The sequence below is a fragment of the Nanorana parkeri genome, unplaced genomic scaffold (assembly GCF_000935625.1).
Source record: "Nanorana parkeri isolate BGI_ZX_2015 unplaced genomic scaffold, ASM93562v1 scaffold36, whole genome shotgun sequence".
NCBI lineage: Eukaryota > Metazoa > Chordata > Amphibia > Anura > Dicroglossidae > Nanorana > Nanorana parkeri.
Genome location: NW_017306304.1, coordinates 2,541,194 through 2,563,608, shown reverse-complemented (window position 1 = coordinate 2,563,608; position 22,415 = coordinate 2,541,194). Strand labels below are relative to the sequence as shown.

Genomic DNA, 22,415 nt, shown 5'->3' with positions numbered 1-22,415 from the left:
ACTTCCCAGATCTTACCCCGTCAGGGGTTTTGTACTGTAACACTGATAAGCTCCCTGGGCATGAATTGCTTATGCACGATTGTCCGCACCCACAGCCTTGTTTTTTAATCAGTGTCTACATCTCCACCATACAATTTTCCCTCGGCAGTACCCTAGCTTCTGTTGCAGCTTTCCCCACACTGTCCTCAGTAACTTGCAGCTTCTCTCCCCACGGCCTACACGTTGTTGTCTGACATTGCTTCCCATCATTCCCTTTTTACATGGGTGTTGATTTACAAAAGACATAAAGACTGTATCACTTACTTTTGTGGTAGGTGTATCATGGCTGGTGCAAATGTCTGCCCCACAGCTTCACAGGGAACTACTGTTCCTTGACCAGGAGGGACCTTTTCAGACATGACCCCCACCCCACAGTCCTTAATTTAAAGAAAATAAGTTTCCTTACTATTGAGTTTGTTCTTGTTCCTATTATTTTTAGTTTCCTCCCTTTTAATTTTTGCCTTCTTTTAACCTGCTGATCTTGCCACTCCTTGTTTCAGGATGAAAGCCCTAAGCAGGAGCAATGGAGCAATCCTTCTTAATGTGGGCTCCCTCTGTATAGTACAAGTCAATGTGCTGAAACTGAACACACCAGCACATTTAGCTTGTTAGTTCACAGTAAGGTATAGCAATGGGATGGACCTTCTGCCTCAGTACTGGCAAACTAGCTTGTTAGTTCCCAGTAATTGCACAGGCACTTACTTTCTGACTCTGCATCGCCCTCCGGCTTGTTAATTCACAGTATGGCAATGCAGAGGAATGGACCTTCTGATTCACCATTGCCCACAAACTTGTTAGTCCACACTTAGGCATTGCAAAGTCATGGGCCTTCTGTCTCAGCATGGTCCACCAGCTTCTTAGTTCACTTTTAGGCATTGCAAACGGACCTTCTGCCTTGGCACCACTTGCAATATTTGGAGACTGTGGATCCTAGAATCAATCTCACTGCTATATCTTTGAAACATGCACCAGTGATGGGTCGGGGTGTGAGGCAGTGGAGGGACCATATATTACTGTTTCCATCACTGCTATCTGACCCAAATTCTCTCTCTCCTATCCTCTTCTCTCCTATCCTCTTCTCTCCTATCCTCTTCTCTCCTATCCTCTTCTCTCCTATCCTCTTCTCTCCTATCCTCTCTTCTCTCTCTCATATCCTCTCTTCTCTCTCTCCTATCCTCTCTTCTCTCTCTCATATCCTCTCTTCTCTCTCTCCTATCCTCTCTTCTCTCTCTCCTCTTCTCTCTCTCCTCTTCTCTCTCCTCTTGTCTCTCTCCTCTTCTCTCTCCTCTTCTCTCTCTCCTCTTCTCTCTTCTCTTTCTCCTCCCTTCTCCTCTCTTCTCTTTCTCCTCCCTTCTCCTCCCTTCTCTTTCTCCTCCCTTCTCCTCTCTTCTCTTTCTCCTCCCTTCTCCTCCCTTCTCTTTCTCCTCCCTTAGTAATGTAGACCATGTACATCAGTTCCTGTCCATAGCCATAGGACACACACAAACTCTTGGCAGGTTATATGTTGTTGATAAAGTCCCAGGTTGGTGTTGAACCCATGCTGCCCATTGTAGCCATCTGCTTTTCACTCTTGGCATGGTGAGAAATATTGAGGGATCATCATATCAAGGCTTCCAGATGATTTGTCCTTGCCGTTTGCTACTACAAAGCGTTGTGCTAACATTTTAGAGCTTTAACATTTTGAATGTTACACTAGTCTACATACTTTGATTTTAAATGGAAATCACGTTTCTTAAGTCTCTTTTTTTTTCATGTAGTTGTTAAATTCTGTGATCAGGATCCACTTTGCAACCCAAAGTCTGACTTGGGGACCCTAGATAGTAAGGAACAGTTGGGGAAAGGTATGATAATTCCTTAATATTGCAGGGCCCTTAAGACAAGACCTGTGTAGAACTTCATCTGCATTCTGCTTGTTCTGAAGTTTGTTGTTGGCTGTAGGAGAGGCAGTAGCATTATCGGTGTCCCTGCGCAGCAACACTTCAAACTGGCATCGTTTTAGTTTAGTGAGGTACGAGTGGTTTCCAACTACCCAGTACGGTGCATTGCACAGCCTCACAAATTTTGGATCCAAAACAAAACGGCTTTATATAAATACCAAAGTGATGTTTATCACAGTAGCCTTGCGTAGATGAGTCTCAAAGGGCTTGTTTGAGAACAAAGTATCTACAGTGATGCAATAGCAGCTGGTGAGTTTATATCTTCATACGCTATGGAAATGGGACCTGTCCGTAATAATGGAAATTTTAATTATTGGAGGAGGTCAGTTAACAAGCACTGGCTCATAAACAATCTATTTCAGTTTTTTTTTTTAACCTCAAGGACATGCTGAAATTTCCTTTGTAACTGGAGATTTGAATCTGGAAGGAAAAGTAATATTTGCTACAGTAAATCATTTTTTTGTTTTATCTGAAATAAAAATGTTTTTTGTTTAATATCTCTTTCTTTAATTTTCAACTATATAAATCGCATATCATGCACAAACAAAAATCATAATAAATACATATGCTCATTATAATGTTTCATTTGATGAGCATTATTTTGAACATATCTAATAGTCAGCAAAAATTATCTTAAAGTGACATTAAAAGTCAAACTTTTTTTACCCCTACCCAGTCCAGCTGTAGGGACCTACCTTAAATCATGACTCTTAATCCGATCTTCTTCTTACCTGTAGTTTTTAGCTGTCCCTCTAGCACTGGTGCGGGTCTCCGATTCAGCGCTGACTCCTCTGGCCTCCTTCGCTCATGTCCCACGGAGTCTGTGCGGGTGCACGCTACTCCATAGACTTAACCTGTGTCTCTCCTTGTCTCCCGGCCGAAAATCTGAACTGCGCATGCACAAGTTTAAACCAGTTTTTGCATATATCTACTGCTTGCTAGCTATATTTTATGCTTTGTGGCTGTTGAGAAATATATTCACTTGGCAGATTCTGTACCCCGCTTTAAAAATATGACAACCTCTTTAAAGGGTTATTAAACCCCCATTTGTTTTTGTATGTATGTATATATATATATATATTTTAATCTACAGATATGCCCGCTGAGTTATCTATGCTAGTCACAGGCTCAGCTAATATAGCAGTTTCTGCCTGTGCTTTATCATGTATAAGCCACAGTGGATTAAGTCCATGACATCCTCTGTTAAGTGTACAGAAGTGGATCAATGCCTAGAGGCATTAGAAAGAATGAATTGGCAGGATGACATGACCTGTTGGTACTTAAAACAAAAAAATGCAACTTAGCCCCATTTTTAGAGCTAAAAAAATGATTTGCATTAAAATATCAGTGGCGGTCTATGTACAGCTGGCCAAACAGATGATCACATGCTGATTTATTAGGCAAACGATCAGATCTTTCAACAGTCCTCCATCTACAAGTAATGGCATTTGTTTCCTTATGGCCTGGTTCACACCTGGGCATTTTACAGAGCTGATCGACGAGCTGTAAAACGCCCAGCAAGTGAAATCCCATACTTTCCTATGGTCATGGTTCCCACCTGGGCGTATTTCAGCGCGTAGGAACGCGCTGAAAAACGCCCTACGCCCAAACAAGTACAGGAGCTTCTTTGGGCCGTTTTTCCGCACGTTTCCATTGCTATTCCCGAGTGTGGATCGGGGTTAACAAAGCGGCTATTGCTGAGCTCTCCAGGGCTGCGATTGCGTCTCACCAGGGCTGTATGTGTGGCTATTCATGGTTGTGCCTGGGAGTCGGGCTATCCAGTGCTGTATGGCAGGTGTGGGGCTATCCTTTGCTGTGCCAGTCTTGGGAAGGAGGAGGAGATATGCGTCCAGACCGGCACTGCCAAGGACAGCTACTGCGAGGTCTCCAGGAACTCAGGCAGCCAAACGTGTTTAAAACTTTTAAAGGGCCTGTATCACCTTTTTTAGAATCGGGGCATTTTCATGAGTACAAGTACTTGTTTATCACTCAGTTGTAGATCCTCAAATCATCTATGAATTGGTGCTGACACTGTCCTTCCTTCTGGAGGGTGGCTACTTATGTTCCCCATGCTCCCTGTGTGTGTTGTAAAGTAGCCACCGATCCAAGTTCACTCCTGTGATGGACTTCAATCTCATGTTTAGTTTACTAATTTGTACCGAGATTATAGTCCATCACAGGAGCGAGCTTGGAGCTGTGGCTACATTACAACACACACAGGGACCATGGGGAACAAAAGTAGCCACCCTCCAGAAGGAAGGACAGTGTCAGCATGAATTCAGAGATGATAGGAGGATCTACAGCCGAGTGATACACAAATAGGATACATTTTTGTTAATATTTATGGTACTTAAATGCATTTTTAAGATTTAATCCCTGAATTTAGTGTCACTTTAACATGCCTAACAGCAGAAATATAAGGTGCCTGATATGCCCTTTATTGGTTAGAAAGCCTCTTCTGTGAGCCTGTCTCTTTGCCCTTAGCCCTTTTTAGCTGCAACTATCCTCTCTAGAAAGTGACTATCAATTTAGACCTGAACTCAAAAACTGAAATTTTACTGTTATAGGGAAAATCTAGAATTGGTATTTGAGCCTAAGTAGTACTCTGAAAAATGTACATTTTTTGTTTGGAATTTCTCCTGAAAAATGGCAATGCACATCCTGGTATGTGAGTGTGCTCTCATCCTCATAGCTGTACATCTGCTTTGTGAGATATAAGGCACTGCAGCCTCTGACTACTGGTTTCAGTAGATTTGGTGATGTCACAACTAATGTGCTGCTTTCTTTTCTGGAGCCTCTGGCATGAATACGCAAAGCCCTGCCACTATCAAGATGGCTGCCTTCACACAGAGACAGTGTGGAACAAGGCATGAGTAGCATCAGTAATGAAGAAAAAGATCAGCTAGAGGGAGAATATAGTGCATATTTTTAGGACAGAGTTCAGGTAGGGGCACAATGTTAATAGTTTCTCAGTGCTAAAAAAGTTGCGAGGACGTTTGTTTTACTGCAACAGCAGAACATTTTATAAAAGCCTCAAGGCCTAATATGGATGTTACTCCTATTCCTTCAGTGTTCAGATTGGATCATTATTCAAAGTATGCCAATCTGCAAATGAATCTACATTTTTTTTGCCTCCTTTTATATGTCCACAGTGTCTTCTGCTTTCCATGAAACAAGGCAGAAGCCAGAAACTGGACAGCCTGGTCTAACCGCAACTGCTCCTACGTCCTTGGCGGCATATACTTCTACTACCAAACAGTCAATGGAGCCTACACATTTGATGTCTTCTCTTCACCCCCCTCCACCAGCAATACAACAAGGTAAGTAGAACTTAATCAAAAATGTAAACCTTGAGCAAATACTACATATGTATTTTTAAGCTGGCCATACGCCTATAGATTATCTGCAGATTTTCTGGTCAGATGGAAAAAGTGCAACAGATTCCTCCATGTACACTAAACTGTGTGGATGGAGGAATCTCCCACTGGGCCAAGCTTCAGTATTTTGCTAGCCGGCCCCGGCTAGCTTGGCCCAGTGGGAGATTCCTCCATCCACACAGTTTAGTGTACATGGAGGAATCTGTTGCACTTTTTCTATCAAATCTGCAGATAATCTAGAGGTGTATGACCAGCTTTAAATTGCACAAGCCATGTGTGGTTCTAAGTGGAGCACTATAGGCTCAATTCACAAAGCTAAAACACTAGGATAAAGATCCTTTAAAAAAAAAAAAAGTAATTTTCTGCCACGTCTAATGAGATTTCACAATAACAGTGACATGGCTGAAAATAAAGATCCTTATCATTATGTAAAGCTTTGCGAATTAAGCCTATGTATGACTGCTAGGATAAATGAAGTCCATTTATAAGACCGTATAGTATTTGTGTTTTTCTTTTTGTCACACCTTACCCAAATTGCTGCAATATGTTGTCTGATTTTTAGTAACTTATTTTTTAAACAATTGGAGAGCTGCTATGTTCAGGAATGGTGAAAAAATGAGAAGGACTCTGCAATATGTTTAGGCTGTAAGGGGGAGCAGACAGTTCCAGCAGCGGCAGATTATCTGGGGCAAAACAGTAGCAATTGGCCACACAAATTCATTGGGGTAGATCTCAGTCCTCTAAAGCTGACCATACACTTTAAGCGAGCTGAAGGAGAGAACGCAATAAAATCCGCTCAATGTACAATCCTGACATCTGCCAGGATAAATGAACTCCCATGCGGGACTGACCAGTCAAGATGGCCGAAGAACCCAAATGCAGAAGTAGCTTGCAAACCGATGTGGGCGACAGCTAGCAAATGTCACATGGCTGGGTTGGAGATGAGTAAAGCTTTGCTCTAATCTCCATTGATTTTAGTATCGGGAATAAGGCTACTAAACATCTCCTTTTTAGCTCTGGGTTAATGTGATGCCAACAAGTGGATTTCTCAGGAGCTAGAGATTAAAATCCGCAGTGCAGCTCTAGCCTAAGCCTTTTTATATTCTTGCACATGATTCCTTTCTCAAAATATTAAAAGTAGAGTGATATTACAACAACTTTTAACGCATGGCATGATATTCGAAAGCAGCTAGGTATTTTTAATACAATCTGTTCTTGATACATTCCTGACATCCTTGGTACACGAAGATTAAAGTGACAATAAACTCGTGATGGACTACAATCTCAATACAAATTAGTAAATTAAACATGAGATTGTAGTCTATCACGGGAGTGAACTTGGAATGGTGAGCATCTACAGTCGACTGATAATCAATTAACTACCTCCCGGCTGGCCGTTGTAAAAAAACAGTCGGCCGAGGAGCTCTCTAGATGTGATTTAAGTTACATATAAAGAATTTTAAAAAACTTTTTTTTTTTTTTAAAGCCCCCCACCCATGCATGCAAACATGCGTCAGGTGCGCATACCTGCGAAAACGATGATTGCGCCCATTACGCCAACATGCTACATATCGCCTCGAACGTCGCATTGGGAGCACTAATTTTAGGGCCATCAATCACTGATGACACTAAACTGATGAGCGGTAAAAGCTTTTAAAGCGTCGCCTATGGCTAATTTTGGGTATGGCAGTTTGTTGCGATTTTTGCGGGTGCGCGCAATTTTTAGCATGACATGTTTGGTGTCTATTTACCCGACGTGACACCGTCTTTTATATTTTACAAAAAAATTGGGTAATAATAAAGTGTTTCCTAACATAATGTAAAAAAAAACTTTTTTTTTTTTTCAAAATTTTCAGTAAATTTTCTGAAATATAGTAAAAAAATAAAACCCCCAGTGGTGATTAAATACCACCAAAAGAAAGCTCTATGTGTCCCCAAAAAATGGTATAAAATTAATTTCAGTACAGCATTACATGACGGAATAAATGTCAGTCAAAGTACTGCAGCGCTAAATACTTAAAAATGGCCTGGACAGGAAGGAGGTGTAAACACTTGGTCTTCAAGTGGTTAAGATACATTTTTGTTAATAGTTAAGGTAATTGAATTTATTTTTAAGATTTAGTGTCACTTTAAGATGTATCCACTAGTCACTTCAAACTAAGGCTAGCCATTCTCTGCGCTCCATTCCCCCATCCCCACTGAGCAGTGTGAATGGGGGATTCCGTCACAATGGTTTTTGTACACCCACTGGCTGAAGACAGTGTATGGCCAAGAACGTATGGACCAACTTCAACAAAAGCCAGCCGAGTCAGCAGGCCTCAACTGAAATTCCAGCAGCCTATGCCATGTGACAAGTAATGAACTGTTTTGTGCAGGCAGCGTGAGCCCTGAGGTTTGTATACACAGGCATCGGACTGAGAAGCAAGTAAAACATGTTTTTAGGTTACAAGCAGCATTCCACTTGTTGTATTCTATGCAGAAGCTACACAGTCCCATTGAACGTTTACTGAATTATAGAGGAATGCAGTGCAATGCATGGCAAAAGTAACAGCAAAAAGATGTGAATGCTGCTCCATAAGGTCCAATACTAAATTCCAGCATTGCATTCTGGACCTTTCTGAAGTGCTACACTTTGCTTTGTAGGCAGAGCGTAAACACCCATGTACATAAACCTTCTGTAAAATGGCAATGAATGCCAGCATTGGCTGGAGGAAGGATTGCCCTTTGCTGCCCAGAGATTTTCTTCTCATTGTCTAGGAGCAGTGTAGAGAGTATTACCAATGGGTGACCAGATTCACATCTATTTCCCGTGATCAACAAGATTCTCTTTTAGCCAACTAGTTGGCAAGAGCTTTTCTGTTACTGAGTGAGCCCGGCGTTATTATTTTATTTATTCATTTATTATTCATAATCCACACTGCATGGCTGACTTTATCTTTATTTCAGTATCTTTTAACTGTTACAGTCCAGAAAAGTTCAGAAATGTTAATTCTATGGCAGATGATCTTTGAAGGCTGTTTCTTTAACCTGTGCATGAATAGCTCTGGTAGTGAGTGACCTGTTTGTTTCTCTGCAGAATGCAGTAACAGAAAATGTGAAGCATGATGTCTGGATGACCTAAAAGGATGCATATGTCTCTGTGCTGTGTGAAATCTTGTCTGTCTGACCTGTCTTGTGCTTTCTATAATTTTACAGGCATGCAGTATGCTGGATATGTCAATAATCAAGCTAACTTTGCACCAACTCCCTTGTCATCCAGCTCAGATGATGAGGAAGACGAGGAGGATGATGAGGAAGCAGGTCTGCTTTAGCTTTTTTACTGTTTCACGCATGATATTGTGTAAATCCGTAAATCCTTAACCGTTAATGTCGACTTTAGGATAATGATGCTCTGTCCAACATACTGCAGTAACTACTATCGCTACTGAGTATCTTTTTACCTCAGGGATGGACAAATCAAATGGAATTCAGGAGCCAGTCTGTCCAATCCAGGAGCCAGCAGAGGTTTTTATTTTTTAGGGGCCATCTCTATTAACAACAATTGGAGAACCTCAAAAGTTAGGCACCAGCTGTAACCAGCTGGCTACCTGGCTCCTGGGATTTGTCCAGCCCTGCCTTACCTCCATAATAGTTTCTGCCACATTGAAACTTTTTAAGTGTTGCATGCAATGACACTCTCACCCTGTGAATATATTACAATGATGCAATCTTCTTATCTGGTTTATAAATGCTGAGCTGTACATATAAGTACAAAGTCCGTGAGTTATGGCTTTTTCCACTTCTTCATTCAAGGAGGAGATGGGTAATGGTGCACGTCTACATTTACTAGTACAGCAGCATCTCCACAAATACTGTCTAGTTAATCCACAGCACAGTAGTTTTGCTACTGTTGGTTTCATGTTCTTGAAGGGCTAAGTCTGTCCATGCTGATGGAGTTGTAATCATAAATCAGCCTGGCCGGGCTCAGATAGCATACATTTGACTCCCAAGAAGTACAGCAGTTGAAATGTGACTTTTATAGGTTTGGGCTTGTTCCAGAAGGGATGACTATAACATGGGTGCAAAAATGGAAAAAAGGGCCTCAGTCATGAAGGGGTTAAAGGAGAACTATGAGGTGAGTGAAAATCACTCAGCCTCGTAGTTCGAGCCGATGTTTGACAATGAAACTGTCACACGTCGGCTCAATAGATCGGGAAGTGTGCGAACACATACTGTCGCTCGCTCACTTCTCGATCATCTCCCTGCAGAGAGTGGTGACTGTCAGTCACCTCTCCCTGCAGGGATTCTCCCCCTCCCCTGTCAGATCCTCTAGTGCTGACTGGCGGAACGGACGGGAGAGGGGGTGGGTACAGCTGGCTCTGCCTCCAGATGGCAGAGCCAGCTGTCAATCACGCAGCTGGGTGGATCTCGATAGTAATGTCGGGATCCGTCCCGGCTGCGGCGATCTCAGTATACCGCCAGCTGTAGCTGTCAGTCTTGCCCTGGGACTTGTGGTTCCACAACAGTTGTACCAAGGTTGCCTACGTCTGCTTCTAGCCCTTTTTTTTGTTTTAGCCAAAATTAAATAAAACGTTTTGGCTGCAGTTGGCTTTTATAGCTGTGATAGAAACTTAGTACACTTGACATGAACCACATTTTAACATGTATTTTAATGAGATATTAATTTACACAACAAAGCAGTCACTGGCCTCATAGGCCTTCATGAAAAATATTGGCTTTGCTGAATTGGAGGAAATAAATGTGCTGCATTTTACAATGTTATAGTGTAGAGAAAGTAAGACAACGCTAGTTCTAAAGGAAAGCTGTAAATGTTTCCATGTGAGACTTCCAGGCTTTGCACAAGATGTAGGGGATCTGACCCTGTCTACCACTATGCAGAAGAGAACAAAACATGTGATTTCCTGAAAACAACCATTTTGCATGTTCACTAGTTAGATGGAGGATATTGATTTTTTTTTTTTTTTTTCCCCCCCCCAAAAGACCTAATATAATGTATGCTTTAAAATGTTCCCTCGGACTGTTGAGTCACATGCATTAAATTAAAAATGTCATGCTAAACATAATTTAGACTGCCCATGTACAGTAGTTCTTTATTTAGAAGTAGGTTCTCATTTGTTTTTTAGAAAACTAATGTGACTTCAGCCCTAAGGTACAGTTTGATAATATAAGAAAAGACTGACGAGAACTATAGGGGCCTGTGTCAACAGGATTTGGGTTTGTGTAGATGGCATCAGTTTAACATCAGTTGAGGATGCTTCTGAGACCATTCAGAATTCATTAACAGGTGCATCTGACCTGCAGTTGATCATCTGACCTGCATTTGACCAACGTTAAATGGGTTTTGCATTAATATAGACCAGGGACATGTGGTAAGGTCCATGACAGGTGAGGCGCCTGCCCCCACCCTGTCCCTCACTTGCTTGTCACTAGATGGATGCCGTCGGTGTTTACCAGCGGTGCAAGCTATCCACAGAGCTCAAGCCTCTGACTCCAAGTTGGAGGCTGTTGTAGCTGTGGCCTCGCTGTGTTAGGTTACACACAGCAGAGGCTTCCCCACTGCTGTGTAACCTTAAGGCTAGGTTCACACCCAGGCGACACCTCACTGCGTGGCAATCGTGCACGAGTCAGGAGTCGCCAAGGTGTGAACCAATCACGCTGTGGGCGCCTTTATTTTCTAATAGCACACCGGACGGATCGCGTGGTTTCCTGCCGCGATTCCGCCCATGCTTCCGAACACGATCGTGGCTATAACAGCTGCGCGTCGTGTATTTCAAAAAGAAGGTACCTTTTACCTTTTTTTCTGCGATTGCAGCGTGGATGTCAGCCCATTGAAATCAATGGAGAAAAAGCTTTCAGCTTCAGACTTGAAGCTGACTGCTTTTTCTTCCCTAACAGCAGGTGAGGAGGTGAGGCTCTGTATGTCCCTGCCATAGACTTGTGTAGGGATGCAAAACCATTTGAAGTGAACAAAAGCCTGTATACACAGGCCCTAACACAACTCTTTATAGTGTAATTCAAATTTGCCCTGGAGAAGGACATTTGCAAAAATTAAAGTTTGAATATGGTTGCTATGAGTTGTCTGAAACCATTCTTCCCTTAGACAGCTGTGTAAGTGCATTGCTAAAGTATGTTATATATATATATATATTTATAGAACTACTACAGCCCTCTATTAAAATTTATTTGCTTGGAGTGAACAATGACCAAAATCGGGCTCCCATCACGCAAGAAGATGGCCTGGCACACATTTTTCAGAGGAGCCCAGTGTAGGGCTGCAAATCTCTGTTGGATTGCAGAAACAAAGTATGGATTACTATTATGTCTTTTAATTAGGAAGCAGTCACCATTGCTGAGATCTGTTGGTTGCAGGTATCACATGATCTTTGTATGTGGTAGAATGTGTTGGTAATGGCACCTGCAGGGAGGACTTTGTAGGACCTACAACCAGCAGATAGACAAACCACATAACATTCCACACACCGCTAATCTAACTTTATGATCTTAGTGTGGTTTTACTATCCAAAGCACACCTGTTAATGGGAGAAATGTAGTCCTGTCTCAGTGCCAGGAGTCTGTTTGTATGAAACAGTACCAGTATGTATTTGTTTTTCAGTGATGGAGTCATCACATTCACAACAGCCCATGGGTCTGATTCATATAGGTGCTATAGCAACTATATACTGAAATAGGTCTTTCAAGTGATGCTGTCAGTTGTTTCAGAGTGTCTGAATCATCAAAAAGAGGAAAGCTTTCAGTGGTTGTTTAATGCTGGAGGTTTTTTTTTTACTTGCAAATTTAGAACCTGGTGGAAACGGCTCATTTCGGTTAGATTACTTTTGTCTTGCGATGGTTGTAAGATCATTTTAAAAACGCACGATCTGCCTATCATGGACAGGCAGATCGTACTTGCGATGATCGCAAGCCCGCCCCGCTGAGGGGTGGGCTTCTGATGACCGCAATGCTGAACGGGCAGTGTGTGCGCTTGCGCACACCGGCCCGTTCGGCATTTATCTTACGAGCATGCCACACACCCGCCGACAATCGTAGGATTCTCGGCGGGTTTTCAAACATGTTCCTAAGATAAAAGTCGTGCGACCGTACAGTAGAGACGGTCGCACGCCTTCCGCACACCTTGCGATAATCATACGACCGCGGGATTTCCCGCGATTATCGCAAGGTGTGTGGACACCTTAAGGAAGAAGAAAGCTAGTCCTGGCACCATTCAGCAGTGCACATATGCTCTACTGAACAGTGCAGAGAAGCATCAATTACATTTATTTTTATTTCTTCATTACATTTATGTTTTTGTATGTACAGAAATATTTTCATTAAGCAAACTTCTATCTTCGTCATTCTTCTGATCCCTGTCCAGCATATCTTCCAGCCACCTCCCCCATTCTTATTACCTCAGAGTTCTCGGTGTCATTAAAGTGTGGACCCTGCATTAATTTTTTACGCAGCCCCCATCCCCAGATTAAAATAACTGAAAGCAAACTAAAATTACAAATTGGAAGGAAAAAGTCATACAAAAATATTGGTCACCTTACACCCAACTTCCGGCAGGGTCACCAAGGAAAGGGTGACATCTCTGGACCTTCTCTTAGGATCCTCTGCGGGAATGTAACCCTGTTCAGCGCTGGAGTGTAACTTTCACAAGATTTGTGATCTTAGCTTTTTCAGGACCCCAGGTGAAGGCCCAGTGGCATCACCAGTGCCTACAGGCAGCACCCAAAAAGCTGGGGTCCATCTTCCATTGTGGATTGTTTTTTGCTTTAAGCTAGAGGCTTATTTTAAGGGAAGGCATGTATGCAAACCGGCTGCTGTGCCCTGCATGGGAAAAGCACAGGCTTGCTTATATTTTTTGGGCCAGGATTTCTCTGATTCAGTATCCTCCAGCCGAACAGGGTTTTGTTGCTACCTTTTTTTAATACCCAAGCCAGGTTTCAAATAACATTAAATGTAACAAGCCAAGTATATTTATTTTATGATGGTGGGAGGGGACAAGCGTAGTACTGCCCCTTCAAATACCTTAGCGGGGGTTTAAAGTTAACATATCACAATGGGACTTATTTTTGAAAAGTCAAACGGTAAAATTTCTTCTCTATAGCAACCAGTTGAGAATTGTTTTTACAGAAGAACTGCAGAAAACCTTTTTAATTAACTCTTGAAGTGGGGCACTGCAAGTGCTGGTTTGTGTCTACGTTTAAAAAAAAAAAAACTTGGACTTGCCTGAAGCTCCGAGCCAGCTCCTTCTTAGACCGGTGCTTCCAATGTCTCTCTCCCTCCTCTGCAGCAGTCTAAGGTCCCAAAAATCATCAACGTCTATATACAGTGTATAGACGTGAGGATGCTGAAGAAGATTCCAATGCTGCAGGGAGATGGGCTGGAGGGAGCTCTGTGACTGCTGGCTGGCTTGCGGCTTCCGGTGAGTATAACTATGTTATTTTACCACCTAGACACAAACGAGCAGTTAATCCTTGCAGTGCGGGGGTAGACCCGCTGCATGGGTTAATAAAACATTCCTGGAGTTCTTTAATGTTTACTGGTTTTAAAAAAACAATAATGATTGGTTTCTATAGGCAGAAACCATATGCAGGATGAATGTTGACATCCCAACCAACCAATCAGAACGTTCTTTTATTGAAATCTTACTTGTATGGTAGGGTTTGTGTTGCAGTGTCATTTATAAAAGAAGGATGTTGCTAATCGCAGGAGATTATGCACATCTATTTACTGTGTTAAAGATTTTGTCGGCGTAAGAATAAAAAAACGGCATGAAAACCACACAAAGGGCTAGTTAGTCATCTGGTCTGGTCTAGAGGCTGTAAATGTGATAATATCATATATTCTAGTTGTATGCCTTTTGTGTTTTTAGGTATTGATGAAAGCTCCTCCACCACCAGCAGTGCATCCTCCGAGCCCAAAAATTATGATGTCCTAGAAGGAGGAGGAGGATGCACAGGTAATTATTTACACTTATTTCTTTTGTTACAAGTTTCTTTTGTTACAAGAAGTCCTATCTATGTCTAGCTGTCTATCCTAATTATCACATGTTCTATGTTTGTTATTGCAGAGATGCCTGCAGCAACCAATAGTACTGCCCCTGTTAATGCCATTTCGCAGGCATCAAGATCCTCAAAACCATTTGGCCATGGATACCCAGCTCTCCAACCTGGATATCAAAATTCAGCAAGTCCACATGGCTCCCAGTCAAATACCCCCGTTCACAGGCCAGTTTATTCACAGTATCCTTCAGTAAGTGTTTTATTTCTGCATTTATGGTTTTGCGGGGTGGACATTTTATATGCTTTTATGTAGGGATGCACTGATACCGGTTTTTCGGTTACGAGTACTGATTGGCCAGGAAGTCGACTTCATGCTCCCTCGTCACCAAGTGATGAGGGAGCACGGAGCTGGCCTCCCGGTCAATCAGGAAGCTGGGCGGGGCGTGTAACGTCTAATGATACCGGAAGTTCCGGTATTGGGGGTAAGTATCAGGAGCATTTGGGTGAGTACGAGTACTCGCCCAAATACTTAGTATCGATACCAATACTAGTATCTGTGCATCCCTACTTTTATGACCCTTTCTATATGTTAAGTGTCAGAATTGTGTTGCTTTCTGTCTCCCCCAGTAGGTAATTTTCAAAACCTTCCTTTGATTACCACTGTCCTTAACCGTTGCGTAACCGGCGGTCATTGATGCCTGTGATGCAGTTGTCATCATGTGTCTGCTAACTTATAACTCCGACTAATTTGCACACATAAATAATCTGTATACATTTTTTTAACCCTTTTACTTCCATTGACATCCTCTGCTTTCAGAAAATATATGGTTTGTAGTTGTTTTTAAACTAATTTTAAAGCTGTAATTAACCGCCTCCCGGCCGGCCGTTATGCCTCACAACGGCTATCCGGGAGCTCCTTGGATCTGAGTGGGCGTTTTTAAACGTCAGCTCAGTGACGCCCACTCGCGCGAGTGGAAAAGTGCCAACATTTAAAAACAGGCAGCGATGCCTGTTAACATACAAGCGATCCACCGGCTATAGTGCTGGCGGATCGCTTGTATAAGCTGCCGGTACGTGTCCACCCGCGGCCCCCATCATGCTGGTCCCGAGCTCCGCTCTGCCCGGTGTGAGCCCGGAACCAGCATAGTGCCTCTGTGACAGGGGATCAGAAGGAGATCGGTACACGAACTCCCTCCGGTTATATATATTACATCACTTCCGCATTCTTGTGTCACTCTCCAGCTTCAGATGCTGGAGAGAAGCTGATGAAGCACAGATCTGCTTCATCAGCTTCTTTGGGGGTCCTTAGGTAACATTAGGGGTCTTGGAGACCCCTGATGTCTCCATAAAGAGGACCTGTCACATCCTCTGTGCGATCACATAGGGGCTTTTCTTATCCCCCTATGTGATAGCAATAAAGTTAAGTGGAAAAAAAAAAGTTGCAAATTTTTGTTTTTTTAATTTACACATGAAAAATAATTTAAAAAAAAAAATTTAAGTCCCCACTCATACATACACGCATGCAAACATGCGTCGGGTGCGCATATGTGCAAAAACGACGATTGCGCCCATTACGCCGCACATGTTGTATATCGCCGGGAACGTCGCAGTGAGAGCAGGAATTCTAGGGACCATTTCAGTACAGCGTTGCATGACTGAATAAACGTCAGTTAAAGTACTGGAGCGCTAAATACTGAGAAATGGCCTGGCCAGGAAGGGGGTGTAAACACCTGGTGAGCAAGTGGTTAAACAACTGTGAAAAATATGACATAAGCAGTCTGGCCATAGGAGGCAGGCGTTGGCAGCAAAAAGGTTAAAGTACATGTAAGATTTTAAAGATTGTTAAAGGACAAACAATATCTTCAAAAACCTACACAAAACCGTTTTCTTTTTTTCATTTAGTTTGAATATTGCAACTGTATCTGGCAGCTAAACTAAAATTCATACAGATAAACTTCAGGCTGAAGGTTTTTATTTCTGTGAGTGGAGCCTGCGTAGTCAGTGCTCACTTAGTGATCACATGATCTCGAACCACTCTGGTTGGTTCTCAATCCTGGGTGGGGTTTTAAAGGTTAGCACTGAGTGCTGGGATTAAGAGCCATCAACCGCATGAAATTGCAAGTGGGAAGAGGTGCAAAGAGAAGTATTTATCCAATATTTAGAAGTGGTGTGGGACTCTGCGGCTGTCACACACCAACTCTATAGACTGAGAGCTGAGTGATCAAGGAACCCTCTGAGCCTCTGCTTTCTGCAGGGATTGCTCCATCCCCTCTCTTTTCCTCCAGAACTCACTGGAGGGACAGACAGGCAAGAGGTGTGGGTTGATCCAAACAAAATTGTCGGTATCCTTCCCAGTTGCCGCGTGGTTCTGTGCTGTCAGTTGGTAGAGTAAATGAAGCAAAGTCAATAAAAGCATTACTTCTTTTTTAAAGTAGGATGCCGGGGGAATTCTGGCATCGGAAAACCGAGAGCAATACAAACTTTAAAGGTTCTAACGTTAACTCTACTTTACTTTACTAAAGTTTATATTCCTGTGTTTTGTACATTGATATCTTCCCCTTCATCCCCTTCTGCCTTTTTTTGTTTTGTTTTTTTGTTCGTGCAAATGAAAAAAAATGCATGCGAACACACACAAAAAAGGTGCACTGGGGTGTGTCGATATGGTCCTTCTTCTGAACAGAAAGGGCCCTTCCCTGACCCTCCAGGGGGCAATGCTCCTCACAGGGGCAGAGCAATATAGTTCACCTAGCCCAGGGGTAGGCAACCTTTGCTCTCCAGCTGTGCTGAAACTACAACTCCCATCATGCTTCTGCCTCTGGGAGTCATGCCTGTGGCTTGCAAAGCCTTATGGTATTTGTAGTTTCAGCACAGCTGGAGAGCCAAGGTTTGCCTGCCCCTGACCTAGCGAAAGCCAGACGGACTCCTCTTCTCATGGTCAGCTGAAGCCTACTAAGGAGTACTGTGTTGTGTGCTCTCCCAAGGAGAGACCCCTGGTTCAGGGAAGGCTGGAACCTGATGGCCCACATCCTTCCCCTACAAGTCAGGGTATGCCTGAAAACCCAAACCTTTCATCCTTGCGAAGTGGAAAAATGTACACAAATAAATGTGTCAAATAAAAGTGCCAGAGTGCAATACAATGGCTTTGCCTTAGGGAGCACTATAATATTTCCCCTGTCTTGGCCAAAAGGCCTAGCCCATGAGACGTAGTGCAGAAAGTGGGTGGTGTTGTGTTCTGGTGTTTCACACAGTGGGGTCCCAAACCCACAGTATTACTCCAGAACCCCAGGGTGCCTCTCCCATCGTAGGCTCTTTGTCTTCCAAGCCATGACCAGACTATGTAGACTTGTTCCAATAAGGAGGTTCTGGGCCCCTCAGTCCCAGTGTTGAGGAAGTCGTCCTGACCTCCACCTTACTCAGGCAAACTTTGGTTTTCTCTTCAAAGCTAGAGTGCTTTGCAGCCAGCCATTCCTAATAGAAGACCAGAACATTGGCACATTTTCCCTCCTGATAAAAACATATACTACACTTGATCTTAGCCAAAAGGCAGAGGAAATATCCCCAAGAGGAACTTCTTAAAACCTGACCGTTGTCCTAACCCTTCACTACCCTATCCAAACTTGAATGAAAAAGAAAACTTTCCACTTTCAGTCTTGAGGTGTGATTTGAAAATAAAGTTTGCAAAAGATGTTGCAGTGTTGTTGATTTTTAGGTGATAATTGTTTTGCCCAATATAATTGGAGTTTTTACACTAAGACAGGTGCAGCGGCTACAAAGGAGATTTCGTTTTTTCTAGATTTAAACAGTTTGTCCACTAGATGTTCTAGAATTGTATTTGTTAAAACTGGAATTTGCCTTTTAAAGGAAACATATTATGGAAGGAACACAATGGCCATGGATCACTTTTGGAAAAGCTAGTTGCCTCTCTGTCTCTGCATACTTCAGCTCAAAAGCTCATTAAATACTTAAGCCATCGTTGTCTACATCACTATCAATCTGTGTGTACTGGTTTGTTGAGAGCATGGCACATCTGAAAGTACCTGATAATGTGTCTTGGTAGAGGACTAGACAAAGGAACATAATATGAACAGCTTTTGCTGAGTAAAGGAGAACTAATGAGGCGAGTGCTTTTCACTTATCCTCATAGTTCTAGCCAACCTGTGACAATGAAACTGTCACAGGTCGGCTCAGTAGATCGGGAAGTGAGCGAACACATACATACATCGTTCACTTCTCGATCCTGTCACGGCTCTCTGCCGTGACGGGAGGGACTGGATTCCCCCCTCCCCGCTCCAATCCTCCAGCGCTGACTGGAGGAACGGACGGGGGACAGGTGGGTACAGCTGGCTCTGCCTCTAGATAGGCAGAGCCAGCTGTCACTCACGCAGCTGGGCGGATCCAGACATAATTGTCGGGATCCACTTCAGCTGCGGCGTCTCAGTATACTGCGAGCTGTAGCTCGCGTTATACTGCGCTTTGGGTGACGGGAGGAGGCTAGTTTGTGTCCTCCCGTTACCTGAAGGAGAACTATGGGGAAAAGCCCTAACCCCATAGTTCTCCTTTAAGGAAATGCAGCCCATTTAAAAAACTGCCCATAATCAGAGTGGTCACCTGCTTGGCTGCTATTTGAAATATCGCTATTTTTCCGTGGCAAAGTGTAGTTTTAAATGAATTAATTGTTGTATTAAAGTTCTGTTTTAAAGTGTGGTTTTTAAGGGCCGGGAAGCGCTATAACATTATAAGCACCAAGTGAACAAACACATAATGCACATTATTATGAAGCGGGTCACTAAGCTATGGACCTGTCACATTATACCCTGAGAATTATAGTGTGTATTCCTGTTATGGCTAATGAGGATAATCCAAGCTCAGCCATGAATCTTCTTAGGTGGCAGACAGAGGGTTTTCGATCTAAACATTTTATTGTGGATGCTATAGAATGCCTCACCCTTTCCGTAAGAGTTCTTATGAATTCCATGTTAACTAGGTTTGAAAAAAGTGCTTTAAATTTGTATAGTGAAGTTAGAGCCAGAACAAATGTCATTACAAATCTCATCTTAGTCTGAAATCCATAGTACTATTCCCTGCCAATAAGCTGTTAAAAGCAGATTCACTGTAATGCAACTTCCCCATCACCTTATATTTACCTTCCTTTAACTCCCCCACCCCTCCGATCAGGTGGTGGGTGAAAAAGGAAATCCCACGTGTAAGTTACATTTCATAGCTTATGCGTGACTCTACATGTGATGGCACTAATTGGCTCACTGCTGTCACATGCTCCTCCATACCCCAGAAGTGCCAGATAGTATCTTCAGAACTGAATGGAGTGGCGGGGGAGCAAAGAAAGGGAATGGGGGGGGGGTTAAAAAAAACCTTTTGCTTTGTCCTAAATGGGTGAATGTCATATTTGATGTAACGCCAGCGTCAGCGCTGGAGGATCGGACAGGGGAGGGGGGGGATCCCTGCAGGGAGCCGTGAGTGACAGTTACGGCTCTCTGCAGGGATAGATCGAGAAGTGAGCGAGCGACGGTATGTGTTTGCTCACTTCCCGATCTACTGAGCCGACCTGTAACAGTTTCATTGTCACAGGTCGGCTCAGATTATGAGGCTGAGTGAAAATCACTTGCCTCATAATTCTCCTTTTAAATGTACCCATGGAGACTAGAGGTTCTTAGACCGGATGGGTTGAATGCTCATTTGCCTGGGGAGGAAAAGAAGAAATTGAAATACTTACCTTACATGCCACTCCCACAGGCCTACTCCTCTCTTCACTGACCATGCACAGCTCTCTGACATCATCCTATACATTGCAGGACTAGTAGTCCTGCATTGTACACCAGTACCCACCCACATGCCGAGAGCATCAGACAGCGGTGGAGAGCACTGTCTGTCGTTGGAATGAGCAATAAGGTAAGTATGTATACTTCTTAATTTCTCTCCTAGCCAAATAAGCACTTAACAAGCAAATAAACTTTTTGTGGATAAGGGGATTAGAACAACTGCCAGGTTTATATGGTTGTCTGTGTGGTCGTTAGGGAAATTCACCCTCTCTGTTTGTCCTGGTAAACCCTAGATCCTAGCATTGCAAGACCACCATTTCAAGCTTAACCCAAACCAAATTGTGGATAGCGTGGAGAAGATTTTACATTTTCTTTTTTCTGTCCATGGCCCAGTTGTGAGGATAGTTCCCTCGGTTTTTGTACCTGAAAAGTCTGTCAACAAGAGGAGTCACTTGGACAAGAGAGCACAGACCGTAATAAAAAACATGGTCACAAATTCTAACCTTTTCGCATTCTACTAAAGTGTGTTTTCTGTGTTCTTATTGCAGAGATATTCTATCTCTTCTGGCAAAAGAAGAAAGACTCAAATGACAATAAAACCTTTCCATACTATCCTTAACTCTAACCCTCTATCCCAGAATACGCTTTGATTTGAGTTGGGCTTTTATATGTGAGGAGATTTATATTCTTTAAGTCATGCGGTTCTAGGTTGACATAGTTTTTTTTTTCTTCCTTTGTTTTTTCTCTTCTAGCCCTACGGTGGGATCAATCAGTTGCCAGGTTCCCTAGCAGGGTTAAGTCTACAGCAAGCTCCACAGCCAGAAGGCCTGAGACCTATAAATCTTATTCAAGATAGGAATGTTCTTCCTTTGTCTTCTTTGCCAGCTCCAACTCCAAACTTGAACACAGATCTTAAAAAGTTAAACTGCCACCCAGAGTAAGTATTGCAAATGAAATAGAAGCACCGTAGTCAAGTAAATACTCTGTGGTACTGACCCAAGGTCTCCAAGGTGTATCCCTGGTGACTGGCAAACATGTGCACTATTAATTTGCAGTTATAATTAGTTGTTATAGTCTCTTGTAATAACCTGCTCATAAAAGACATACTGCAAGTGTGTATATAGGTGTTGTTTTACTCTAGTGTGTTACAGCAGGCATATGGGATGTCTGAGATTAAATGATATAAGTGAAATACAATAAGTAGAATCCATGCTCTCAATTTGTATTTTTACATTAAAACCTGACAGAAAATGAAAGGGATCAGGGTATTTAACGACTACTCTCCATGACATGAACCCTTGAAAGAACATGGGGGTAAAAAAAGAGGCCTTTAAGTTCTTTAAGCGCTGTGTACACCAAAGAGCAAGTAGGAGAACTATGGGGTATACCCCTTTTTTTTTTTTTTGCATTTTTAGTTTCCTTTTGATACACAAGTACATTTTGCAATGTACTCCTGTAATCAAAAATGCACCTCAAGTTTAAAATTCAGTGTAATAATATACTGTGGGTGGGGCTAAGCTCCATGCTGAGAAGCGATCCTGACAATATTGTCGGAATCCTGCTCTCCCATTGAGTGCTGCTGCTTGTAGGAGCTGCTGTGCGTTCATGACGACCTGTGCAGATGCTCAGGGCACATCCTATGAAAGTTTATTCATGTCAGGTCACTGGTCTACGAACACTAGCACATCCATCCCTGCAGTTTGTCCTTCGTCCCCCCTCCCCTCTCCTCTCCACACTGCTGTCTCCAGACAATACATATACCACATCGACACTAAGACTGTCAGTTCAGCTTCTTCCTTACCCTCCTCCCCTCTGCTGTTTTGGGACGTACACAAGGAGAAGAATAGATAGACAGCAGAGTGGAGGAGAGGTGAGCAAGGACGAAGCTGAACTGACCGTCTTAGTGTCGATGTGGTATGTGTATTGTCTGTAGACAGCAGTGTGGAGGAGATGGCGGGGGGGCAGATTTACTAGTGCTAACTCTGATAGGATGTCCCCTGAGCTTCTGCGTCTGCACGGGTTCTCATGAACACGCATCACTCTGTGTGTGTGTGTGTGTGTGTGTGTGTGTGTGTGTATGTGTGTGTATATATATATATATATATATATATTCTATATATCACTGTTTGGATAATTTTATTATTAGGTTAACCTTTAGCGCTGTGTTTTCCACTTTTCACTTACCATTGAGGCGGTCTATCCCCTTCAGCTCACAGCAGCTTTAGTTCTAAGTTTAACCGAGGTAGCTCCAGGAGCGCAGAATTTATCTTTTTATACATA

The 22,415-nt window shown here is 42.9% G+C and overlaps 1 protein-coding gene across 1 annotated transcript in view; it reads left to right on the top strand.

The window, feature by feature from the left end:
- Positions 1-22,415, top strand: part of SEC24B (SEC24 homolog B, COPII coat complex component) — a 66,788-nt gene that overhangs the window by 4,845 nt on the left and 39,528 nt on the right. The window contains exons 3-7 of the mRNA XM_018569981.1: positions 5,129-5,296; positions 8,549-8,653; positions 14,229-14,315; positions 14,427-14,608; positions 20,888-21,072. Of these exons, the coding sequence (XP_018425483.1) occupies positions 5,129-5,296; positions 8,549-8,653; positions 14,229-14,315; positions 14,427-14,608; positions 20,888-21,072 (727 nt within the window). The remainder of the gene's footprint in view (positions 1-5,128; positions 5,297-8,548; positions 8,654-14,228; positions 14,316-14,426; positions 14,609-20,887; positions 21,073-22,415) is intronic.